Here is a 27,424-nt window from a genome sequence, read left to right as displayed (position 1 = left end):
GCCACAGGTTAAACACAGACCCAAATACATGGGGGTGGTATAGCACGATCTTGCGGAAGTCCAAATTTGCATGATTCAGATTGGTAAACACCTGCAGGTTATATTAGCACTTGTGAGAATGGTTGGGATACATATTTCCTTATATAAATTACTGTAAATTTAAACAGCCAACAATAGTAAATAGCAGGACACACGACTGCCATTGTATAGCAGCAACTTTAACATTGCATGTTTTAACAATGTCTAGCAGCAGTGTTAATGTTTAATAGATGAACCACATTTATTTTGTTGCTATTTGTATATTTTATACACAAGATAAACAGTCTAGTAGAGCTGTTATTAGTTCACTGCGTTACACATGCAAGATGTTAATTCCTTTTCCTGTTTTGGTTTGGGAAGTAGAGAGTTAAGATCGCAACGTGGCTATAAGGCTGGACTGCTGCAAGTGGGACTGCATAATAAGAAAAGCCAACTTCTGGTTAAATAAAACCCTTTGTATAGATAAGCAACCTGCACTGGAGTCCTTATTAGTTACCCACACTACACTATTAACTAAGTTGCATCTGTTTAGTACAGTTTCACCAGTTGAAGTCAAATATGGTCAACTTTTTTTTTTTTTTTTTTTTACCACAATCGGAATGTCGATTTAAAAAAAAAAAAAAAAAAACTTAACAGATCATTGTAAAGCAACAACATGGTAAAGTGAAGGTTTATATTAATATGAGCCCCTGTCATGGTTTTCAAAATAGTGGGGCTCAAAAGGTGCATGCTGCAATAGTGCAAATAGCTCCAATAAGGACATGCAACAATGCTGAAGACTTACCTGAAATGCTAGTGTAACTTGAATACTTTGCCCTATATAAAACATACTGTACACACACACACACAAGGATTGCATTCAACAAACAAGTTTAGACGAATACTGACTAGCATCATTGCTGCAGGGTGAAACCTAAGTAAACATGTATCAACTTCCTCTGTTCCAGAAAGACAAAAGGGTAAGTAGTGTATGGCACCACAGAACTAAAGTTACAGGCTATGACTTGGCAGCTCACGCATCATACTACACAAACAAGCTGTGCACCAATTTATCCCTCTGATTACTAGTGCGAGTACGAGCAAGGAACAGCTTGCAGATGTTTTCAGTGTAAATTAAAATTGATGCTCTGCTTTTTAAAATAAATCCATAAAAGATATTTTAAAATCTTTGGCGGGGTTTCCATGCACTTTAGAAATTCCAAATTCTCTCTCTACTTATTCGACTGTGACTTGGCACACACATTTCTCACGTATAAGACGTGCATGGCCAAACATAGTATAGCTTTAAAGAGTAGATAAAATCATCATCTCATGCTAAAGACACACAAAATTGACCACAAACTTTTTTTTTTTTTTTTTTTTTTTTTTTTTTTGGCATGTAAACATGTCCGAAAGTCGTACCTTATGCTCAAAAGATCCCAACTTTCTACTATGATATCTGCTGGAAGTAGGAAAACTTGTATATATTTTAGCAAGTGATACAAGGATGGTACACAGCGCTTTATGGCGTGTTTATTTTATTGTTTATGTATTTGTGTAACACTGAAAGGTTTTAATTTTGTGTGGCCAAGAAAGCTGTACAATATCCGTATTCGCACAAGGCCAAATTGGAACTCTGACAGAAACTCTTAACATATACCCTCCTGTGTTTTAATATTAATTGGGTTATTTGCATTTCGAAGGAGGTATTCTCTACCTGAAAGTAAATGACATGGAAACCCATGTTACCCAAAAGGTACTACCAAAATAGTGGGAGACTTTTTCTTTTTCATGGAAACCCGAACTTTTCTGACAGCCCTGAATTATTTTTGTAAGGGACGGTCCCCTGGGGCTGGCTGTGAGGAGAGCCAGGGATATTGGGTTGACTTGTAGCAGTCAGGGCAGACATTTTGCTTTTCCTCTTTTACTGTATAAAATACTCATTTTCTTAAATAGCTTGATTGTTGCTGGACGAATGCTATAAAAAATGTACAGCATCTGTTAGCCTTTGAGATCAACCCCCTTTCTAATCACTTTGAGTTGGACATACAGAACAGATGACTTGTAAAAGACAATGTTCATATTATTTGCTTGCCTCCAAAAGACACCATTCCGTGTCTGATTGAAGGAAAACCCATTTAAAATACACACCACGTCACTTGTCTGTGTTTGTAAGTCACAACAGATTTGCAGGACCCAGTGAATTTTCTTTTCATACGTTTTAACCTAATACACTGAAATCAATTCACAAAACCTCTAGGCATCTCTGCTTTCCAAGTTTTGCAAAATAGCAATAGTATTTTTGGAAGGGTCCTCTGTGTTGTATAACAAATATAACTGATGCAGAGGAACGCAGAAGGATGTAGAAACAGATACTGGGATCAAAGTACCTGCTGTGTCATTTGAGATCTCTTTGATAGGAGAGGTACGTGTGGAGAAACCATCTCGGTCAATTTCCACTCTCACTTCCATGTCTCCTGTTTCTGTTCCTGTTCTTTTAAATCACAGCAGGTTTCCCTTTTACTGTCAATCCCAAATACAGCAATGAGTAATTTGACCTTTTGCCTCACAATCCCTGAAAGTGCCCTTCATTCAGAACATCCCAGAAATAGACAAAATCAAAAACTCAAATTTAAAGATCAACCAGATATTAATACCAGTTTAACCTGGTATTAAAGGAAGTTAGCCTTCCAGAGATGGTGTCCTGTGAGTACCTAGACATTACTAACAGTCAGTGTAGAGACTAGAGAAGAGGAGCAAAGCCTGGAGGTGTGGGGGATCACAAGAAGTCAGGAATCCATGAACAAATGCATGGAAATGCTTCTCTGAAATCAGTGAGATAATTGACTTTAGCATTTGTCTTAACCATGATATATTTATTTTTTCTCTCCATAGGTCAGAGTGGCTTGGGCAAGTCAACCCTGGTGAACACGCTTTTCAAATCCAAAGTGAGCCGGAAATCTTGCAATCCCTCCTTTGAGGAGGGCATCTCCAAGACAGTGAACCTACAGTCAGTAAGTCACGGTGAGTCTTCATCATGCATAGATACACAGTACTCCCATCAACTGCTATGCTGGTCATACTAAACACAAGAATGTACACAACAGTATCTATCAACCTGAGTTGCAACTAGTTTGTATACAGATTATATCTTGTAAATTTACTGAACAAGGGGAAGTTCAACATGTACAGTATATGTTGTATTAAGAAGTACAGACTAGCACCTCTAACTCAAGTATAAAGGAGATCCACAACAGGGGATGGGTGGGTTAGGACGGAAAAAAAAAGGTTTAAAAACCATGAAACCTTTGAAAGACTATAAACCATGCACTCCAAAACCCAGTCCTCTTGTAAACAAAATCACAGTAATCATCATGTTGTGTTCCAGCATGAAAAAACATAAAGGCTTTACCCCAAACAAAATCGAGAGATAAATGGACAGATATACTCCAGCACAACACCCCTCTCTCCCTCTCTCTGTGGAGAGCGTGCATTCTGACAGATTGCTGAGATGGGGCTTATCGTGTAGTCAACTGCCAAAGGACAAAATAAATCAACAAGATTATCACGGGATTGTCTTATCAATGCTGTTGGCGGTGATCCTAACTGGAAAAGACCCAATCGGAAATAAAAAGCACAGGCCCTCGGCTCAGAGGTAGCATAGACCGGGTAAATCTCAACAGCCAATTGTATGTGCCGGTTTAAAATTTTGTTTTGGAAAATAAACAAATAATAAAAAAATTAAAAAGTAGGTCACAAAAATTGTTAGATAATTTAGCTGCAAAGATTTTGCACAGACACGACTATATTACTCATATTTAGTCTGCAGAATCTCCTGGTTCTAAGACGCCTTTATTCAATTACAGGTATTCCCTCAGGGGCAATATACCTGAAACTCCAGTAAGTGTGAGCTCTACTGTATTACTTCAGTGAACCCACCATGGGGTTGCAGGTACACAGACAGGAAGAGCTGTGTAGCCCGCAGACACCTGGACTGACTGTAATGTAAACATGCTGGTGCAGAGTGAAAGGGCTCTGTGCTGGGACATCGTGTTCCTCCAAGTGGGAAGCCTCGCAGTCAGCTACTGTACGTCAGCACGCAGGGCAATACATGACGAGCATGCAGATAAGGGGGGGGGGGGGGGGGACGCTATGAACAACTGGAAGAGAATGTCAAAAAACACATCAAGCTCGAGCTAGACGTTATTTTAGAAATGAGCTGTGTTATTGTTCTTCATTACAGTTTACTATGGAAACCTAGCCAAAATTTTTTTTACAGTAACACACATACTCCAGCCTTCCTCTTCTACTCAGGAGCTAGGCACCACACAAAATACCCCTGGGAGAAACCAAGAAAGAACAGAGTTGTTGAAACTTGACAGAAGTCAGCATTTGACAGCTTAAAAGAGAGGAGGCATTGTACCAATTAAAAATATCTCGCCCCATTTTAACAGAAAGCACATAGCAGTGTGTAATTCATCACTCGCCAAGTTCAGTTTGAAAGGCCACAGGCCCTGACATGTGCATTTTCACGTTTCTACAGCAGCAAAAATACCTTTAGAAGCAGACAGAGAGGCCTATCTCAAATACAGTAGCTACCTGTACCTCCCCATTGCTTTGAGACGCTGCAGTTTTTGTCTTAGATAAAAAGCCATTCAAATCAACCAGCAGATTGATTCAAGTGTACCTAGCATCAATACCTTGGTATAACTAAACTATAATCAAAGTTGACATTGACACATTATAAGTAGATACACAACGCAGTTATTTTGCAAGATTGCTAAATGAAGCACTTTAAAACCATTGCTGCTTTCAGTCCTAATCTTATGATCACCCCCCCCCCCCTACTGTTGCTTCTGTGTTTGTCAGCCACAAGGGTTAAACATAGCCAGGCACACATCTGCTTTCACAATGTCTAGCTTCTTGGTTCTTGGTCACACAGGGATAAACTACATTAACCCTTCGATATGCATTCTGGAACTAAATAGCCTGGTTATATATGGTTTAAAGTCAGTTCCAAAAGAATATAGTTTAGATTTAAATAAATGTATGTATATACACACACAAGCACACTAGTTTTTGCTACCAGTAAAATTGATACAAATCATACTTGGATTGGAGGGACAGCTATTTAAGTGTTGCTAGCAGGTGTAACATTCAGGGAGAGTCCACAAGCTTATTCAGTATGTGTATGTTCAACACAGGGCACTTGTCTATAACAATTTAGAGATTTATTTTGAAGCACATTTGCCCTTCCTGCTTGTATGTATTTCGGAACTCACAACCATCCCATTTTAAAGCCTGCAATGCAGTGTGTCATAAATTACTAGGGGAGGAAGTCTGCTTGGTATTGAGATTCCCTATATGGGCAGATACTGTGTCAGTTTTTATTAGTCATAGATTTATGTGCCACATTAAAAACATTACATTGAAAAAGAGTCCTCACTAGTGGCAGAGCAGATATTTGTTGTTGCAAGGTGCAAGGTGATTTTTGGAGATAGGAAAGAATTCTATGGAGTAAGGAGAGATTCATTTTGCATACGAATACCGTACTATACGCATGGAAGATTTACCTATTGAATTGGTTTAGTGCAGGTTCTGGGTAAATGTTGGCCAATAGAGTATTGTTTCTAATGCTGTGAACAGAAGAGAAGGGTAAATGTGGGACAGTGCAGCTTTCCACAGAGTGTGTTTCAATGGTTTGTCATTCCAAGCTGGCTCATTCAGGATCTGTATCCACTAATAGAACAGTCATTGAAAGCGCCATGCATGGTATCTGTTGGTCTTTACCTCCACCCCCTGCTTTTGTACAGCCTGTCTGATCTGCTGCAAATGAAGGAAGTGTTAAAAAAAAAAAAAAAAAAAACATGAGACTCTGAGCAAGTTTGAGCCCTGGAAAACAACAAACAGCTGGCCTGCAGAGGGCTGATGGCAAAATCGATCTATTTAGACAATTTGTATTTGTGTGCTTTGAAAGTTCTGACACTGATGACAGCAGCCCTCTGTGTAACGCCAAGCCCGTCGGAGCCTAGCGCCATGCAAAGTGATGAATGTGCAGGGTGCCTGAACTGTCTTGAATTGTATTATTTTAAACTCTGATTTATATTGTATTACATTAGATACAGTCGCATGTTTTTCAAAGCTAGTGGTCCTTTCTACTCATTGTGAATTCCACAGTTAGCTTCTGGAATATCAAATGGCTGGACTCGTATTTTAAATGAATACTCCTATCTATTCTACAGGGTTGCTTAGGCAAACCCTTTTTTGGTACCAGTCTGTGGAAGATGGATTAAGCCAGCTGCATAGCTCAGGGTAAAAAGTTTGCCAGCAGAAAGCACATCAAAAAGTATGGTTTAAGAAAAAAAAAGGAAATCAAATGTACAAGAAAGAAACATGTTACACAATCAAATATATCTAATACCAAATATGGAAAAGTAACTGTACACATGATGAAGCGTGAGGCTTCCTGTTTGAGTATATGAGTGAAGGGACATAACCCTTTGAGCACCATGCGAGTAGAAAAGTACACACCGGTAAAATTGAAGGGTAGTGTATAAAATTAATAAGACTGTGATTAGAAGGCTGTCAACATCAGTCCAACAGAGTCCATTGTCCCCAGATAAAATGCATGCATGAACCCAGCTTTATCATCAAAATTGAAAAGTACCTAAACACCTAAAGGTACATGGCTAGCCTTTCTAAAAACCTGAAGGATAGATTCAGCTTTAATATGACCGTCATAAATACTTTGAACTGATCCAAGACAAAGTATTCCATTTGCGCCTGTTTGTTGTGTAACACGTGTGCTTTGCATTTCAGTTATTGAAGAGAAAGGAGTAAAAATGAAGCTGACCGTGATCGACACTCCAGGGTTCGGAGACCAGATAAACAATCTGAACTGGTAAGGCTTGTAACCTTGGTAACTACATTGCTGCTGGTTAAAACTTCACACCATGCAAGCCTTTTCATAGCATAGCTTCTCAGGGGTCTCATGCAGAAAGACAGTGGCAACGGTTAGATTTTACTAATAAGTCAAGTCCGTGCTGTGCTGTACAAGAACAGATGTATGCACATTATGCTGTTAATCATTTTCTGCATGTAAAAAAAATTAAGTCCTTTATTCACAATGGTTTTCCTACTGTGTCTTGGGTACAATCCACTCAGGCTTGCATGCAGAGTTCTCAATGCTTATTTTGTGTTTTAAACTTTCGGCAGCAATAAGAATCCTAATGCAGTACGCCTGGCTGTTTTAGTTCGGATAGTGTGGGGTTTTATGTTATTGGCGCTACGGTAATCAAGTGGCATGTAAAACTAAATATGTCATGTACAATAAACTGCATAGCTTGGTCATGCAACAACTGGCAAACAGTGTAATCAAATCTGCCAGTGCCTCAGGGGAGAGAGAGTTTCTCTCATGCATTTTCTTTTGATTTGCAGCTGGGAGCCAATTATGAAATACATCAACGAGCAGTATGAGAAATATCTGAAGGAGGAGATCAACATTAACAGAAAACGCAAAATCCCAGATACCAGAGTCCACTGCTGCATCTACTTTGTGCCCCCTACTGGTCATTGGTATGTATTACACACATTATTATTATTATTATTATTATTATTATTATTATTATTATTATTATTTGTTTATTTAGCAGACGCCTTTATCCAAGGCGACTTAGAGACTAGGGTGTGTGAACTATGCATCAGCTGCAGAGTCACTTAAAACAATGTCTCACCCGAAAGACGGAGCACAAGGAGGTTAAGTAACTAAAGGTCACAGTGAATCCTTGAGTGAGCTGGGATTTGAACCAGGGACCTCCTGGTTATAAGCCCTTTTCTTTAATCACCGGACTACATGGCCTTAAAAAGAAAAAAAGAAAAAAAATAGACAGTTGTCCAAGGGCAGATAGTATTGCCAATGGGAAGAGGTTTTTCAGCCAACCAGGTAGTAAAAAGGTATGTAATCAAAACAATAATACAAAAGCCTGACATACTCTTGTTAGCCCAAGCTGTAGTAAAAAGTGTGTGCAAATGTACTTTTGTTTGTTTAGCATAGGGCACAGCAATCCTTATACAAATGGTATGACAAATGAGTGCAGCCATGCCGTGAAGGGAACAGTGACAGTTATTCAGTATTAGAAATACAAAATTGAGCTGGAGTGCAGTATTGACCTTCTCACTTCTCTCATACCAAGACTTCACAAAAAGATGCCCCTTGTCGCAAAGACTCGAGGAAAAAACTTGTGAAGCACAAAAACATATGAAACCATTTCTCCCCACACAGAGACTTCAAAGCATATTCAATTACATGACGACATTGGGATGTGATGTCAAACATTTACTTCTCAGCGTGACAGTCAGTCAGAGATACAATTTAGGATGTCGGTCAGTAAAGTAGATTTCCCATTGTCGGTGTGTTTAGAGGCTGCACTGGGTTTTTTTTAAGCCTTGATGTAGACAACAGCTGGAAACTAAAATAGCTTTGAGTAAGAAACAATTCCTGAGCGAGGAATCCAAGTAGTATTAGAGTCCCGAACACACACATAAACTGAATCTGTAACTCAAACAAACCTCAAGAAGCTTTTTAGTCTCTGATTTCATGTGTGGTTGAGGACATTGCTTTTGACAGTTTCTATGGTGAATCTGTGGTGGGCAAAGGTCAAGTATGCATTCCTTCTATACATAGAGTCAAGGAAACCTACAGTGGGAGTATGTCAAATCCCTAAAGGTGGAGAAGTATCTCTCATAGGATCTGTTCACCTGACAGCCTTGAGCAGTCCCGAGCCCTCTGATCCTGTGCTCCCTCTCTGCACACTTGCCTTCAGGACTCTGTGAAGCTGGGCTAATCCTTTTGTTGAACATAAACATCAACAAGATGCCCATCTGCTACTGACAAGGAGATGAGGGAGATTTGGATTTTAAATGAAGGTTGTCATCAACACACACACACTAATGCTAAGTAATGAGCAATAGGATACCCATAATAAGGCAAACCAAAAACCAGTTAAATACACTGGCCTCCAACATGTATTGGGAAGAGCAAGTACCTGTAAAAGTATATCAAATTCAGTTTGGCTGTATTGTTGAAGGTAGAAGCCCCAGCGAAGACCCTGTGTGGACACAGTGGTAAGACAAATAAACTGTAAGACTGCAAAGTAATTGTGCTTTAGCGAGTAGCCTTTGCAGGTTACAAAATGTAAAACTGTTATTTAAGCCATATAGTACAAGTAGGACATGATACAAGCCCCCTCTTGCACCAAATCAACAGGATTGGAATGGGCTTCATAACTCTGCACATTCTTTTTACCACTTATGGACTCCAGCCACTGGAAATCAGAAGCAGTTTGTTTTTAAACTCAGGTGTCAGATTTAGTACAGGGACTCAGGCCTCCAGCTCCTCTGACCTGAGCTGTAATGTTTCAAAATCGATAAGAGGAATGGTTTGGAGCTGCAGGCGGACGTCAAGAAGGGTGGACAGGGTTATAGGGAAGGCAGCAGGTTTAATTTGTCTGGAGATAAAGAAAAGATGTATAGAAATATTACTAACTACTTATATGGAGATGCAGAAAATCCAACAAGAATTTCAATAGTTTTTGTATAATAATCGATGGCACTAAAATAGTAGATTATATATGGTTATATTTGGCAATACAAAGTTAATATTAATATACTCCCATAAAATTATGTAATCCTGCACACAAATTATTTATTTTATTTCTTAGCAGACACCCTTATCCAGGGCAACTTGTACAGAGTATCATATTGCAAAATATCACATTACAGAATGTCACTTTACAAAGTATCATATTACAGGTAAGAGCAGTTATAAAGTGCAATAAAATCAGTAGCAAAAAAGATCAAGTTCAAATAAGAGCAAAATAAAGAATACAGTAAATAATTACATTTAAGAGCGAGTTCAACTAAGAGCAGTTAACTTATAGTGAAAACATTTGCTTATACGAGTAAAGTCCAGTAAGGGCACATAGTAAGTATGATAAATCGGTGACAATGATTTCAGATAAGAGCAATTACAAAAATCATGACTACGGATACTAATAAGAGAAAAATTAAATGCAAGATACAGGAAGTACTTAGAATTAAGAGCAGTAGTAGAATACGGCAGTATGGAGCCGTTCTATATATAAATGCACTACAGAAGTCGCTCCCAAAGGATAAAAGGGTTGCTTCATCATCAGACCATACCCTTTAGTTGCATCTTTGTTTGCTAGTTGTTTTACAGTGATTTTAAAAATAAAAAAAAAACACTTTTCTGCACTAGTTTACGCCCCCTGGACCTGGAGTTTATGAAGCGATTGGGTAAAATAGTGAGTGTCGTCCCAGTGATCGCCAAATCGGACACCCTCACCCTGGACGAGAGACAGCGGTTCAAAGAGCGGGTATGTAACACAGAGAAAGATCTACATACAAAGTAGTATTGCATTGGCGCAACATTGCCACTTTTTACTGTACCTAGAGGTCTCCAAATACCAATTGGGGCTAGGTAGCCTTGACCCTTCCAGAGCAGGTCTCTGTTCCAACCTGTGTCCTTAATTATTAAAGTGAACCAATTCAACCTCAGCCCATTACCTCAAGTACCTAATCATTAAAATGATACTCATTAAACTTTCAATAGAATTGCCCTCTAGGAACGGAGATGCCTAGGTATTAACTTGATTGGCCTTTGATCTCTATTGAGGCGCCTGCAGTCACAAGACCTTATATCCTTCTCTTCAGATAGTCAGGGGGAGATGTGATGGACACACAGCTGAGCCCTAAGGGTGGTGTCAGGCTAACCTATCCCTGCTACTCCTCTGCCATGCCTTGGGAAAGACCCCACTGTGATCGCTTCCATAAAGGAATAATCCTTCCCATTTAAAAGCTGCCTTCCAGCCACCACTCTGCACAGTTTCCAAATTCTGCATGTTAAATAACCTAGAAAAATCATCATCACAGGAAAAAGCTTTCGTGAAAGGAGCCCATGTGATCCTCTCTAATTTTTTAATAGTCAAAGCACCCCTTAAACGTTAATGAGAAGTGGTAACCATGACCAGCTAATTCTAATTTACAAATGCTTTGTGAGTTATTCAACTGGGATCAGAAGTAAAACACACAAACCTACATGCCCTTCTAAGTGAAATCTAATCTTTGTACAATGCATTTTGTGGGCCTCCCCTGTGTGTTGGTGCATTTGCAGGATAGAAAGCGTATGGCAAATTTTATACATTTAAAAAAACACCACCAAGCCACTAGAAAAGAACTGTTGTACCTGGATAGACTTAACATTATGTTTGTCTTTGTGCACCATTTTACTTTGGATATGTGCTTTTCCATTCAAAGTGATGACATTGAGATCACCAAAACAGATGTTTTCAAAATAAAAAAACGCTTTGTTCTCATTAAAACAGCTGTAACAGCAACAGCACAAATTCCAAACAAATCGCTCATCGCACATAGAAACTTTTTTTTCTTTACACTTGTGGATGGTGAAGAAAGGGGAAATTGGTAATCCAGGCTTTTGAGACTTTGGCGCTCTTTTCCTCCTGAGCTGAAAGACTTCCCTTTCCCTACCCTCACAGATTCGACAGGACCTGTGGACCAATGGCATCAAAGTGTACCCACAGAAGGAGTACGATGAGGATGCAGAAGACAGAATATTGAATGACAAAATCCGGGTAAGCATTTACAATACGGTTCTTCAAAGAGATTTGGTTTGATGGAGTGCATCTATACTCCCAGTGCTCTGTGATAGCTGTGCTGGGCAAAGCTGGTGGTTACTGATTTGAGACAGTCTGGATATATCTATATATATATTATATATATATATATATAATATATATAATATATATATATATATATATATATTATATATCTATGGGATAATCAGTCATCAGTTGATTAATCAGTAGATTAATCTGTGCACATTTTTAATAAAGGTAACAGTGTACTTGCATAGTAATACTAAAATCAACAGGATCTCAAAAAAATTAATAAATAACTAAAAATAAGCCCAATGGGAATTTAGTGTTTTTAAAAATGTATTATTATTATTATTGTTATTATTATTATTATTATTATTAGTAGTAGTAGTAGTAGTAGTATTTTAGTAAATGTAACACATTTTTACATTGCATGTCTACATGTAATGTAGTTTTCACATGTCTTTGGTTTTCACATACCTGAAAACACAAGACAGCTGAGCTGCTAGTTACAGGTACCTGAGTATACTGTGACTGACAAGTAATTTCTGAACATGCTGTTGTAATCCGAAATCAGAGAAAGTAATTCCACATAATTACCTCTATTTGAGGAATTGGTGCCTTCTGTGCCCTCTGAATGCCAGTTTTTACTTGCCAAAGTAAACAATAGAGTCAATCAAGCGTTTAAGAACCTCACGGTTGCTTCTTACTTGCTCATTGTGATGTATTTTATCCCTGCACTTCTGCTTATTGAGTTGAATATTTAATCTGGATTTGACCAAAAGTTTTCGGTATAACAGTGGCTTACAAGTGTATTTGGGAACACTCATGTTTTTGTGCTGACTTTGTTAGATATCCTAGATTGTTGTAGCCATGTTGTTCCATATCACTTTTTCTGTACTGACCAAAATACAGTTCCAGCATTATACTATTTTTAATTGACAGCTGCTGATCATAATTTCAATTTTAGAAGTGGCGAGTATATCCCTTCCCTTCCTGTGTGAGTTCAGGTATTTGTGGTGTATACCTCCATTTTTTCTGAGAAAGTTCTTGAAAATTAATTCATTTTCTTATGATTTTTATTATTATTATTATTATTTGTAAAAATCACTTTATTACTTTAAAGTTCTCAAATATAATTCTCAATAATGGTCTCTATAATAAGCAATATCGCGCGAAATTCAGCTATTCTTACACCCTACCCACCCTAGCATATTTATGTCCTGATTCTGCTCACTAATGATTGGACAACTGTAAAATCAGGGCAGATCTTTGACTTTCCCATTGGTTAAACTCCCAGTTATATCCTGCTTCTGCTCACTCGTGATTGGACACCTGTATAACAAGTAGCAGATCTTTGACTCCCATTGGTGAACCTATGATTGGACCGCTATGGACAAAAATGCAGATTGTCTATTGGTTGATTTTATTTTATATACAAAAATAAAATTCTGCATAATTTTCAATTGTAAAAAAAAACATAATCTGCGATCATATATATGTACACATTTTACAATAAAATCTGATGTCATCTAGTCAGAGTGCAACTCAATCAAATATAATCCACCCTAAAAGCACCAGAACAGCACAAAGAGGACGAGAAGCAGCAACAAAAGTTCCAGTCAAACAAAACAGACAGTTGACAAACAGAAAAGGAAAAGACCATACGACCACGATGAAAATGACAAACACAAAACCACCTAAGAAATCAATGGCCAGCACAAATTTTACAAAACTAGAGACCATATGAAAGAGATAGCTGGAAACAAACTGTAATACACAAAAAGAACAAAACTCATCAAGGGAATTAAAATGTGCACTTGCCACAGACACTATGCACTCTGCCCACGGGTCAACATTACCATTACAAGTACAAACTAACAGGTAAGTCTCAAAACAATAACTCTGTTTACATTACTTATTGTAAACAATTTACCGCTCAGTACATTGGTGAAATTGACAATTCAGTAGCCCTCAGATTTGCCCAACATAGACACCATTGCGAGCACTAGTACAGATACACTCCAGTCTCCCTGCACTCTACCCAACACAACCACAATTTCAAACTGCATGCATGCATATCAGTCTTGCACGCTACCCAAACACTCCAAGAAAGGAAAACAAGAGCAGCAATCAATAGCACAACTAATAACAGATAGCCCATTCAGAATTAACAAGGTAACAGCATTACACCAGAAAATATTTCCCATTTTAAGATCTCGCACAATCTGATTCAACTCCACTGATCCATCATTTTTCATTTTTAGTCACACCTTTCAAATGTTTCACCTTCCCAAGAATAGATGTTTGTCATTGAATTTGTCAAGGTTCTTTTAGTACTTCTAAATTAAGCACTGTTGAGTGTTTTATAGCTGTGGTTGAAAGCGATTCCATCATAGCTGATAAATATCAGCCTTTTATTGGCTATCCGCTCTACATTCAGATGAAATATTGTGACAGAAGTCACAAAACCACAGCAATAGAATGTCTGAAATGTACTGCAACAGTGCATGAAAGGGATAATGAAAGCATCTATCTAACGCGACTGCTGTTACCCTTCCCAGGAAAAGATCCCCTTTGCAGTGGTGGGTACAGACAAAGAGCACCAAGTGAATGGAAAAAACGTCCTGGGTAGAAAAACCAAGTGGGGAGTCATTGAAGGTAAGTGTTTCAGAACTAATGTCAGATTCCAGCCTGCTGCTTCATCAAACCTGTAATGGGTTCTCCAGATCCACTACTTCACTGTTCACTGCCAAGCACCCCGGTCCCTGGGTTGTCCACTCTAAACCTCAGCAGTTTCTGGTTATCACATCTTAAAGTGCAGGATAGTGTTCATTTTGGCAAGGGACCGACTGACTATTGTAGTTTAGTGTGTAGCCACCTACCGCAGAGAGAGGGGGATTCAGGACTCTGTACAGTTACTGGATCACATGCAGCCACACAGAGCATGCAAACAAGAGATAAATACAGTGCCAAGGAAACCAAAAGGAGAAATCACAGTACAATGCAGTGTCTCAGAGTGAGAGTGGATCTATAAGACTTGTAAAATGGATTTGGAATTAGCCATAATAATCCTGGATACACACACACATACCAGTTGTTGGTCAGTTTGTCACATATCAGCAGCTGCTGCTTGAGGGGCTCAGTGGTGTTTCAGTGTACAGAAGAGGGCCTTTGTTTCTTCTGTCTTGCATTGAGCTTTTTCTTTTCCCCTGTCGAGGTCTGGACAGAACCCAGTGCACCACTAAATCTCTGCACTGAAAGGCAATGAGAAACAAGTTGTTGAGTACTTCAGGGTCACTCGTAGCATTAAATCCGAACCAGCCACAGTCAGTCAGCTCTTTCAGGGCAGGAGTTTAAGGCTGTCTAGCTTTCCTGTCCCTTTAGTGCTGCGGCAGATATAAACACCAGAGCTCTGCAGGTTAATCAGACCCAGCTGTTCAGGGGCGTCTGGCAGCTGTGATCCAAAGCAGATGAAGGATAAACCCGAATTCTGTCCCCTTGTGATGTTAAGAGAGCGATTAATCTCCTGCTATTCCAGCTGGATCCAGATTCAGGCCAGTCTGCACAGTGATAGAGAAATACAGTTATTTTGCTTGGCACGCACACACCCACAAGTCAGTTGTCACTATCAGTGGAAAGCGACAGCATATGTTTTGGTGTGAAATTACTTAACAGGGTGGTTGTATTGAATTACTAACTCCAAAAGCAAACTGTGTGTCTGTGCAAAATTTTGATGTAAAAATGTCAAACGTTGCCTCTTATTCATGCTCCAAAATACCAGCTGGAATCTTAGTGGCAGAGCTTTGACCTTGTGCACCCAAGAACTAGCATTGTCATTTCAAATCTAGACAAAATACATGCTATTATGACAAGGTGTTAGAACTTATCACCAGGTCTGGTGCCCAATCTCTCAGTCTTACAAACTGCAGCTCAACAGCCGAACCACTGAGCTGCTGCAACCCATACAGACTCTGCCTTACTGATGCAGCACTCGGCTACAGTACAGATTACCCTTCTGTAGGGAAAGTAAGCAAGAAGCTAAAACTTAATCGCTTTTTATACTCTAAACAGCGAGGTATATATACTAGTGGTATACAATAGTCTTGAACAACATTGTGAAATATTGCCACCCAGTGGTTTTGTGTAGCCATTTAAAAACAAATCTTAAAACCCAAGATCTGTTTCCATTAAAGATTGTGTTTCTCAAGAAAAGTAAATTGGCAGAGCAAGTTTTGCATTCTATCATCAGTCTATCTAACTGTCACTGCGCATTGAGTGCTGTAAACAAACATCAGCTCCGGCAATATAAGCCAAGGGTCTGGGGAATTCAAAAGACACAAATAAATGTTCTGAACAAGCTGGTTATTTCGTATTTCATATTTCTCGTAACAGAAAGTACATTCCCAGCACTTGATGTGGGCTTGCAGTATAAATGTCCTGCCAACATGCTGGGAACAGCACTAGACAGAGAATAAAAAGTTTTGCTTTTATCCCTCTTGGCTGAGTGCACACGCTGTCAAAATTGATTATCCCTGTGAACTGTTTGTGGTACAATAATACATGGTTATTAGTTCTTTATTTGTTCAGTGTAGTAATTCATTGTGTAAACATTATGCTTCTTTTTGCAGTTGAAAATGTTGCACACTGTGAGTTTGCCAACCTGAGAGATCTGCTCATCAGGTAAGGAGCTTTTTATGAATTTCATTATATGGCCTTACTTTAAGAATGGAAATAAGCATTGCTTGAGCTTCTACTGTGATCAGAATTACACACCTGAGCAACACAAGGGTACCCATGGATTAGAAAAGGAAAGCAGTCGTAATGCTATATGTTAATGTATAGAACAAGGTGTATGTAGGATAAGCAGTGGCCACTAGATGGTGCTGGGGGGGGCTGAAGCCAACTACTACAGAGAACAATTTAATAGTAAATATATGTGAATTCCAACATTCAAAACAGTCAGTCAGACCTTTATTCAGATAACAAGACACTGACAGAGAGGTCTCACCAAAGCATTTGTCTTATTGTAATGTCTTTTGCAAAAGGGATCAAATAACCAAACAATGGTACTTTGAGTTCCCCTGCTGCCTTAAATGTCAAAAGCTGTGCATCACTTTCTTTGCTAGGTATTAATAACAACCTTCCACATATCTGGGTTAAATGAGACTTCAGCAACAAGATCACCTTAAACCCTGTACCCCATGACTGATACACTAGAATGGCTGGGAAACTCTTTGGATAATCCATTTCTCTACCCTTTCTTTTCACCTCAGGTCACACCTGCAGGATTTGAAAGATGTCACACACAACATCCATTATGAGACCTACCGGGTTCGGAGATTAAACGAAAGCAACTTGAATGGCCTTGGACTTTCAATGTCGCCTCTGGCCTCAGTGAATGGCATGGCGGTGAGAAAGGAGTCGGAGAGCAACCTTTAGAGGAGAGAGTAGAACATAAACAAAGTCATCAGATAATGGTTTTGGCTGCCCTACCCCCATTCTTCCTTCCCCACTCAGCATTGTACTCCAATAAAAAAAGAGAGCTCTAGCGTTACCAAGAAATTATACTGGAACCAGGCAGGTTTTTTTTCCCGGTTTGGGGTGATGAAGTGGCATGTTGCCATGGCTACTCTGGGGTGGGGCTTGACAACAGAAAATGGGCCACCAGGTCTATGTTCCCACCCACCCACCCCTTAACATACCCTGCTAGAGCTTTCTGCTGCCTTAAGTCGTATATTTGAGCCCATCTGTACTGTGCAAATGCCAAACGTTCAGTCAGTTAATCAAATCCACAGGCACAGCTAACAGTGCTCAGCATGGACTTTGAGAGTGAAAGAGAAACATGCATTGATCAAGTGTGCTCATAGCCCACCTTAAACCTCTTTTAATTTTTGCTCTTGCTTTGATCGTTTTTTGCTTCAGTGAGATATTTAAGAAGTGTTCATATTGCCAAACAGCATCTGGAGTGAGGTTACAATTATCAAAAAAGCCTGTTGGACATAAAGCTAAATGTAAAATTCCCCAATTGCCATAAAAATATGATTACAAGCCCTGCTTACAAAATCACCCATTATGATTCTCCTCGTATATCATGTTTGTTTGGCAGTCGTGACATCCATTAAAATATTCAAGTTCTATTTGTCCTTGGAGAAGGGGGCTTGTCAAAGGTGTTTACAGACCTGTATTTGCATTCATTACACTCAGGCTGCAGTAACTTTATAATGGATAGCTCTTGAATAGCAGTGCCATCTAGTGCCCCTCGCTGGAACTGAAAGTCTTGTGCTGAAGACCTATTTATTCGAATGCCTCACCGAGAGTATTGTATGGCAAGTGGACTGCCTTTCTAATGCTGTTAATAGATCAAAAGTCCTGTCGACACCCCCCCCCCCCCCCCCCCCCCCCCCCCCTTACAAAATGTTTGGTTTCTCTTCTGAATCAATTCATCATTTTAACCAATAACAGAACTCCTTTTTAGTTAAATCCATAATCAGAATGCAACAGAATTGCTCTGAAGATTAGTGGAGCCTGCGGTATTAATCCCTCAACTATTGTACATATTCATTTCTTTAATGGTTCTGAATGTTTTTGTACTGTATTAACAGTGATTTCATTTGTTATGTTTCATTTTTAATATGACAGTCCATTTGTGATTAAACAAACCATACTCTGTATATACTCTTAGCTCCGCTGCTTGCTCTCTGCACAGCTGTGCAACCCACCAGTTGCCTGTTTAAAAAGCAGGTTGCCTCGGTTATCTGAACAGAGCTTTCTCCACACATGCAAGTAAGCTTTAGGGTAATACTGGTTAAGACTTTGTTTTAAAGCCAAGACCGAAGAATAGAAGTATTACAGTGAACTGCAACAGTAATAACACATATCCTGATAATAAATGTACAGGGAATATTACACACACACACACACACACACAGAATCTCAATCATTTATTTTTAAAGATTTGCATTGCATTTTAGGTTTTACAATGACCCAAGCCTTGCCTAACTTTCTTTAGCTACTAATACTGACAGCTGGAGTGGTTCAAATTGCCATGTAGTTTTGTAATGCACCCTTGTTTTCGAAGTGTCAGCCTTCTTTTTCTTGTGAAAGATGCCTTCAGTAGTCTCTACATTCAGGGATCCAACCGATAGCACTGTGAGCAGGCATAGGATTTTCTAAAGCAGTATTGTCACACCAGAGCAGTGCCACTCTGTAAGTCCACTGTCGCACCAGGACTGTATCACATCCCGGTTACAAACAGAAACCACATGTGTGCTGCAATACCAAACAGTAATACTGGTGAAAGTGTTACTAAAACTATCGTACAATAACTAGTGTTTAACTAAAATGATTACAGGTACTTCTCATGGATAGAATATGGGAACAATTTTTTAGGCATTTTATATGTTACCCACAATTTGAGTGAGACCAAACTTCTTAAAGCTTTTAGTGGACTCCCAAATATGTTGAAGAAACCACAGTTACCGGTACTAGTCTCCACAAAGGGATTTTTGTATTTTTTGTATTTTTTTTTTTTTTTGCATCATCTTGTGGAAAACTGATTAAAAGCAAACGAAAAGTCACGGATTAACAGGAGAGAATAATAAAGCACACCTAAGGAAAGAAAACAAATGATTAAATCGGGCAGTAAATTCATAATGCTTTTGGTTAATAAAGGTCGTGGGGTTGCCAGTTGTAGTGTCGCTGTTATACTCAGTAATATCACAGCTTCTTGAGAACGGACTGCAGAGTTTTAATGTAAATGTTTATGGATTTTATTAAAAGTCACAGAAAAGAGCTAGTTGATGTTTTGTGTGTTTATTACTGTGTGATTTGTTCTTTCTTCTGCTGAAACTGAAAGGGCAGGAAAACCAACCTGGAGCATCTCCAATTGATCTATGGGTAAAATAAATCTGATCTGTAAATAGGGTTGATTTACAAGACTAGAAAAACCCTTCACTGTTGGAACCAAGCATTCAGGGCTGTAGAGTTCTTTAGGTTGGCGCCACACATGCACTCGTCTATTTGATGAGAACATGGTGAAGGATGATTCATCTGACCATGTCACATTTCTCCACTGCTCGGTAGTCCATTGTCTGTGCTCTTTGTACCACTGGACTCGCAAACGTGCATTGCCAAGTGTGTTGAGTGATTTGTGCACTGCAACCCGGCTATGGTATCCCTCTCTGTGGAGTTCTCGGTGGACCGTTACTGATGAAGCTGGCTGCTCATGCCCCAGGTTGAAATTTTCAGTCAATTGATCTGCAGTTGCTTGCCTGTTTTGCCTTGCACTTTGAATTAATGCACGGATATCACAATCCTGGAGTATGCGCTTCTGCCCACTGTTGCCCTTTGCTGATGATGTCTCAGTTCCATGCTGACATCACCTTAGACACCGTTGCTCGTGAAACATCAGCAAGTTGAGCTGTCTTGGTCACGGAAGCTCCTGCCAAACGCGCCCCAACAATCACCCTTCAAAGCCAGTGAGGTCTCCTCTTGCAGCCATGCTAGCCATAATTATAGGCAACCAGGCCTGTTCAGCATTTTTATACATGACCCTAAGCATGCTGGGATGTAATTTGCTTAATTAACACATGAGCCACACCTGTGTGGAAGCCCTTGCTTTCAATATACTTGGTGTCCCTCATTTACCCAGGTGTTTCCATTTTTTTGTCCACTACCTGTACCTTCACAATGTTGAGATTGAATGAATTTCAGTGTAACAATACTTGGCTTCAGCCACCAGATGGCACTGACAAAATAATCACAAAAACAGTTAAAAACCAATGGACATTTAGTGACGTTTTTATGGGGTGCCATGTGTTAAAAAAAAAAAAAAAAAAAGTGGTAATATTTTTTTTCCAGATTTAACTTAAATCTTATATTTTTCCCCAGATTTATAAATACTGTGAAAATAAATATAAATCTGTTTTTAAATGTGTACATTCAGAAGTAATTTATAAATCTAGTTACAAGATTTAACATTTAGTTAAATGTTTAACTGGCCAGCTAAATCTGGAGTCTGTATGCAAATGAGCTCCGGCTGCTTTGTGCTTTCACGTGATTTGATTGGCTCCTGTAATGTTAACAGGAAAATTGACTTTTCAGTATTACAAGAGCCAATCAAATCACGTGAAAGCACAAAGCAGCCGGAGCTCATTTGCATACAGACTCCAGATTTAGCTGGCCAGTTAAACATTTAGCTAAATGTTAAATCTTGTAACTAGATTTATAAATTATATCTGAATGTACACATTTAAAATATATACATATATATAATTTCACAACATGTACAAATCTGGGGAAAAAATACAAGATTTAAGTTAAATCTAGAAAAAACATGGCATCCCATAGTTTTTATCAGGATTTGAAGCACCGGCATAGCAGATATAGTTTGCACGTCATATCATTTAATGCAATTTATTATTATTTAACAATGTGCAATAAGTAAATAGTCTTCAATGTTAAATGATTCGTTTTCAACATAAACATGTTTTGGTCATTTGAGTTTGTGTAGAATGGGGGTTTTATACCAATCAAGCCAATAAGTCTTTATTTTTTTGTGTGTTAAATCTTGGGCAGATATTATGTTTGAGGTCATAAAGCATAAAGAGCATTCATTTAGTTACATTCTGGCACACCCCAACATTTCAAACAAATATTGGTAGGAAGCATAGTTTTGTTGAAAGTATTGGACTTGCTTGAGTAGAATAAAGACTACTATTAAATATTTACATGTGTGTACATTTGTTTTGTTTTCTGACCTTATGCTGTGCAATACACAGAGAAAGGATGCCCCATACCTCTAGAAATATGAACGGTTATTTTATAAAACGACTAAACAGCGACGTGACTGCCATACTTCTAATCAAACTGTTCAGGGTGTAGCAATAGGGTGTCACCTGCAAGTTACTTCCTAATCGGAGTTAACATGCAAAGCACCATAGGGCTAATAAGCAAGTCTGGAACCTTTTTAATGGGGTGCAAGGTAGACCTATAGGATAACGTTAAAAAAAAAAAAAAAAAAACCCTTTTTTTCTTCATTTAGTTTTAACTAAAAACTAAAGTGCACTCTCAATGAAACTTCAAAATTTCAATGTAGCTGTCATTACGTATTGACTATTGTTTCCTTTCAACATGAGATGTGAACATTCACAGAATCAAATCATGTTTAGTAAATCCTTTTTAAATTTAGCAGAGAAATACAATTTGAAAAACAATACTTATCAATGCAGTTAAGAACTGTCTGACATGAGAGATAGCATCTGATTTTGCAGGTGTGTATATTTCCTCTCCCCACTTCTCTACCAAATATTCTGGAAAATGAGCCCAGATGATTAACGGGAAGGTCAGAAGAGGTAAGTGGACGCCTTCCAGCTCTCGACACAAAATCATCTGCAGCGCTGGCAAAAAAAAACCTGAGGTATGATTGATGACAGTGGGGGTATATATAGGATTAGACAATAAAAAAAACAAACACCTACATGCGGCTGGCAACTGTCTGCCAACAGCAAAAGTCTGGTTCTTGCAAATCACTGTGCACAGGGGCGCTGGAACTAGGGGTGCTGGGTGTGCTGGTGTCTTTGCATGGTTCCATCATAGTTTTGTTCAATGGCTTTCAGCACACCCACTATAAAAATTGTTCCAGCACCTAAGTCTATGCAAATATTTTTTATTTATTTTATTTTTTAATATTACTATTATTGATCTGTTAAGTTCGAGAACTACACTGAAAAGTATTCAGTGTTATTTTGCCATCCACTGCTTAGCGGGATACCATTACTGAGCAAATGTCTTTTAAAAGAAATCACGCACAGTTTTTTTCTACAGCGTTATCGGTATATGTTCGCGTCCCACCTCCTACCTTCGCCTGCGAGAAGCCTCTAGCCCGCATTTGAGTCAGAATTGGACGCAGGTACCCCGGCATGCACTTGGAAGCCAGTAGCCTGGTGAGCAAGTCTGAGGTGAGACTTGAGGCTGGCAGGAGAGAGTGTAGAGTGCATTGGGGTCAAGGGTTGGGGGTAGTTAGATGACTCAATCCAAAACATGAAGACATAAGCCCGATACAGGCTCCTGCAAGAGATCTGGATCTTCTGTACAGCGGTATTGATGATATTCTTCGGTGTGGGAGGTCCCGGGTTCACGTCCCACCTCCACCTGGGAGAAGCCCCTGCTTGTGGGAACCGAGGCTTGTAATTGGGGATCGAACCCTATTATCCTTCTTCATAGACCAACACACTAGCTGCTATGCTAGAAGAAATTGTTTAATTTGCAGAGCAGCCACAATGATCTTTATATGGTTTATCTCAGTCCCCCACTTCATTAAAAAACCGACCTGTCCTGGGATAACTATAACCTACATGTAGCGCCAGACCCCTCAGCCATTATGAACGGCTTTTTTAAAGTATTTTTTGAATGGCTATTTTAATTTTGAGTCCATTTTTGGCAACTAAGTAATAACCAATCAATACAATTAAATAACCAAACCCTTTTATTTGGTGTTATTTTGTTTTATGAACATGTTTAATACAAAATAAGAAGCAAGTGAATTTTGAACCCCATGTCTCGAGGAGTCTTGGAGCTGTGCATTTTGAGAGCACCTCAAACCATTTAGCCATGTTGTCTCACGCGGGTAGTCGCACATTTCTGGTGTAATGCATCAGTTTATTTTAGTTTAGGTGTTAAAATGTTTATTGAATACATTTAAAAAAAAAAAAAAAAAAAAAAAATGCCTTCAAAGGATTTGATCAGTAATTCATATTCTCAACATGAACTTTAGCAATTTATCTTTAAACATTAAGCTTGACATCTTTGTATGAGTGCTATTACTTTTCTAAAACAGATATGCAGGTGTTGTTTTAACAGTGGTGTTAATAGTGTTTTTGTTCAGAAACATCATTAGCTGGCATTGGCGCCTGTGTAACTTTATAACCTGGCTGAAGTCACTGCTGTAACTCCAAGCCAATCAATATTGCATCGCAGGGTGGGTAAAACAGCAGGTTTGTCAGCCTTTCATAGGGGCTGATGGTAGTCGTTCCATTGGCAGGTGCTTCCGTATCCCTGAGTTCACAGAGGACAGTATCAAAGTGGCAAGTCATTGGGCTATTCTATATAACGACCAACCACCAACACGCCTGAACAAATTAGAGGTAGTAATCCTGGTCATGTATAAACCCAGAAAAATGAAAACTCCTTGCAGACGGGTGTTGTCCTGGCGACACATATTGATGTGCTGCCCCCTGTAGTGAGAGTGGTGAGTAAAGGTATTTGATATAAATAACTGAATTGTGCACCATATGATTTGTGTTTAAATAAAAACACTAAATATGAATAACAGAACTGTGGAACATCTATTAGTTCTATGTATAACCCCTTAGTTTTATTGTAAACCCATTGTTCAGTTCTTTGTTATATATGACGGGGGGGTGGAGTGAAGTGTGACAGTGACTCTTGGCAGACCTGCCTTGTCATTCAGACCAAGTCAATTCAGTGACACTTTACAGCAAGTGCCTCTTCATGGTGCTGGGAAAGTCTCATGCTGTTAGTATAAATTCACAGCTCAGGTTTATTCACAGCTCAGAGATTCAAGTCCCTGCTCCAAGTGATCCCTTGGACAAACCAGAGGCATGCCTTAGTGTATGACCCCTGAGGGACTGATATAAACTAAGGCATCTCCACGTTCGTATGAAATACTGTTACCAACGCCCTAACTATAGCACCACAAAAATGCATTTTCAATTTAACAATTACTGGGGAGAAAAAAGACATAGAACCTTAAGTGTGGGTGGTCTCTGATTTGATCCCATTCAGTGCCACATCAAGGCTTAATTACCAAGGCTTCATAGTTGTGTTACCTCTCATTTACATAACCCACTGGGGAAACATCCTTTAAAACTCCCATTCAATCACGGTGTCTCTAATGAATCATGTGATTATGTGACTTCCACCATATTGAGCAACCAGTATTTCAGAAGTATGGCAAACAGTACTGCATTTATGGGAAGATTCAACAAACTAAAGGGAATACTTAAAGCTGCTCCTTCCTAAAAAAAAAAAAAAAAAACAACTTGGTTATAATTATTATTTTATTAATTCTCTTCAAAAATTAGCCATGCTCTCAATGCAGCAGCTTTGTGGCATTTTAATTAAGACATGATTAAACAAGGAGGGAGATACAGAGAGGGGAAAGAAACATGACAAAGGCTTTTTTTGTACAACTTTTACTAAAACGGTGCAGACTGCAACCAAACCATTTCAAAATGACAACGCTTGTTTGACAAGGCACTGCAGCCATGAGATAAAATAAAAAGATTCAAAGGAAATGTCATTATTTACAGGAGGAATATTAAAACTCATGACTTTTGTCACATCTAATAAATAAATCATAAAATTAAATTAAAAAAAAAAACATCAGTGTGCAGTTTCAGGACCTACTTTTGGTCCTAAGCTGTAGAAAACAATGTTGTTTATAGAGGCATTCATACCGGTTTGAGTTCTGTTCCAAAACCAGAACCATATGCTGGTGTGCACCATAAAACATTTCTCCAGTAAAGAAGTTTAAATAACACATCACATCTACCTTATTTTGGGCATCATTACAACAGACATTAACAAATCAAGGAGACAGATGTGGTGCCACCAGCCTTTCTAAGCCACCATTTCTTTGCTGGGTGTCTCACTCACTGTGAACCCACAGTAATGTCATTGACTTATTCTATTGGTTAGCAGTTATTAGATTAATTCCCTCAAATACATTTAAACATTTTCCAATATTCGCAACATCACAACAAACAGTGTCACCAGGACCACATGTCCCCACGTTCACTAAGATGCAGGACTATAAGTACCAAAGTGCATTATAGAATGAGTTAATAGAACAGCCCTGTGATCCTGGAGCCATATGGTTTGTGTAGTATTTGCAAGCAGGTTGCAAATAACAGTGGTAGTATCAACTTAGTTATGTTATTTTTTCATCCAACTTTAGGCATATACGCCACACACACACGCACACACAATACTTTGACAAGTTTCAGGGGATGTAAATAATAATAATAATAATAATAATAATAATAATAATAAACAACACTGTGTAACAAAAAAAAAAAACATTTTTTTGTTCCTGGGTAGTAAGTGTTATTTCCTAATTGCTTATGCCTCAAAAGTATAGAACATGGCTATTATTCCCCCACAAACTTTGCTTTTGTGACCAGGACAGTGATATTTAAAAATATCACTATTTCCAATGGGAAAATGGGCAAATGTGTGTCTTTTCATTCACATAAAGTCAATAAAAAACAACGTATGAATCCAAATTAACATGTATTTATAGTAAAGTAATACAAAGATTTAGAAGTGAGTAGTTTTTCGAGATTTACAATTATACTGTACTGTAAATACAGTATAATTGTAAATCTCAAAAAACTACTCACTTCTAAATCTTTTGTAGTCATCTTTGTATTACTTTAGTATAAATACATGTTAATTTGGATTCATACATTGTTTTTTTCTGACTTTATGTGAACAAAAAGACACACATTTGCCCATTTTCCCATTGGAAATAGTGATATTTTGAAATATCACTGTCCTGGTCACAAAAGCAAAGTTTGTGGGGAATAATAGCCATGTTCTATACTTTTGAGGAATAAGCAATTAGGAAATAACACTTACTACCCAGGAACAAAAATTGTGTTACATAGTGTAATAATAATAATAATAATGGTTTGCACATGTATCTCCCTTACCAAAAGGCACTAACAGTACTGCCATGTTCCTGCAGCTGTTCCTCTGCTGTACTACCACTAGTAGCAATAGCCCAGTAATTTGAGTGGTACCCAATTACTGTAGGATATACAGTGCCTACAGAAGGTCTACACCCCCTTTCAAAATGTTCTCCTTTTGTTGCCTTATAGCCTGGAATTAAAATGCTTTTTTTTTCATTTATCTACACATCCTACCCCACAACTTCCAAGTGAAAAAAACATTCTAGAAATTTGTAGAAAATTATTAAAAATAAAAACTGAAATAGCTTGGTTGGATAAGGGTCCACCCCCCTTGTAACAGCAATCCTAAATTAGCTAAGGTGTAGCCAATCGGCTTCAAAATCACACACCAAGTGGCCTCCAATTGTAGTGATTCACATGATTTCAGGATAAATTCAACAGTTCCTGTAGGTTCCCTCTGCTTAGTAATGCATTTCAAAGCAAAGACTCAACCAAGTCACTTTCAAAAGAACTCCAGGACAAAGTTGTTGAAAGGCACAGATCAGCGGATGGGTATAAATAAAAATCAAAGGCCTTGAATATCCCTTGGAGCATGGTCAAGACGATTATTAAGAACTGGAAGGTGTATGGCACCTAGATCAGGCCGTCGCTTCAAACTGGATGACCAAGCAAGGAGACTGATCAGAGAGGCTACCAAGAGGCCAATGGCAACTTTGCAAGAGCTATATGCTTTTATGGCCAAGACTGGTCAAAGTGTGCATGTGACTACTGACCTGTATTTTACTCAAGAAAGCCCACATTGAATCCCATTTGAAGTATGCAAAAAATATTGAGATTCTGTAGCCATGTGGCAAAAAGTTTTGTGGTCTGACAAAACTAAAATGGAACTTTTTGGCCTAAATGCAAAGCGTCGTTTGGTTCAAAGCCAACACAGCACATCACCCAAAGAACACCATCCCTACTGTGAAACATGGTGGTGGCAGCATCATGCTATGG

The 27,424-nt window shown here is 38.7% G+C and overlaps 1 protein-coding gene across 3 annotated transcripts in view; it reads left to right on the top strand.

Moving 5' to 3' along the window:
- LOC121330770 (neuronal-specific septin-3-like) overlaps nucleotides 1-17,385 on the top strand; it is a 94,219-nt gene extending 76,834 nt beyond the window's left edge. For all 3 annotated transcript variants that reach the window (XM_041277519.1, XM_041277521.1, XM_041277520.1), the window contains 8 exons: nucleotides 2,914-3,042; nucleotides 6,838-6,919; nucleotides 7,456-7,593; nucleotides 10,295-10,412; nucleotides 11,592-11,687; nucleotides 14,276-14,372; nucleotides 16,343-16,394; nucleotides 16,988-17,385. In XM_041277519.1, the coding sequence (XP_041133453.1) occupies nucleotides 2,914-3,042; nucleotides 6,838-6,919; nucleotides 7,456-7,593; nucleotides 10,295-10,412; nucleotides 11,592-11,687; nucleotides 14,276-14,372; nucleotides 16,343-16,394; nucleotides 16,988-17,153 (878 nt within the window). In that variant the 3' untranslated portion in view covers nucleotides 17,154-17,385. The remainder of the gene's footprint in view (nucleotides 1-2,913; nucleotides 3,043-6,837; nucleotides 6,920-7,455; nucleotides 7,594-10,294; nucleotides 10,413-11,591; nucleotides 11,688-14,275; nucleotides 14,373-16,342; nucleotides 16,395-16,987) is intronic.
- The last annotated feature ends 10,039 nt before the right edge of the window (nucleotides 17,386-27,424 follow it).

This window comes from Polyodon spathula, chromosome 18 (genome assembly GCF_017654505.1).
Source record: "Polyodon spathula isolate WHYD16114869_AA chromosome 18, ASM1765450v1, whole genome shotgun sequence".
Classification (NCBI taxonomy): Eukaryota; Metazoa; Chordata; class Actinopteri; order Acipenseriformes; family Polyodontidae; genus Polyodon; species Polyodon spathula.
This window is presented reverse-complemented; position numbering and strand designations above follow the sequence as displayed.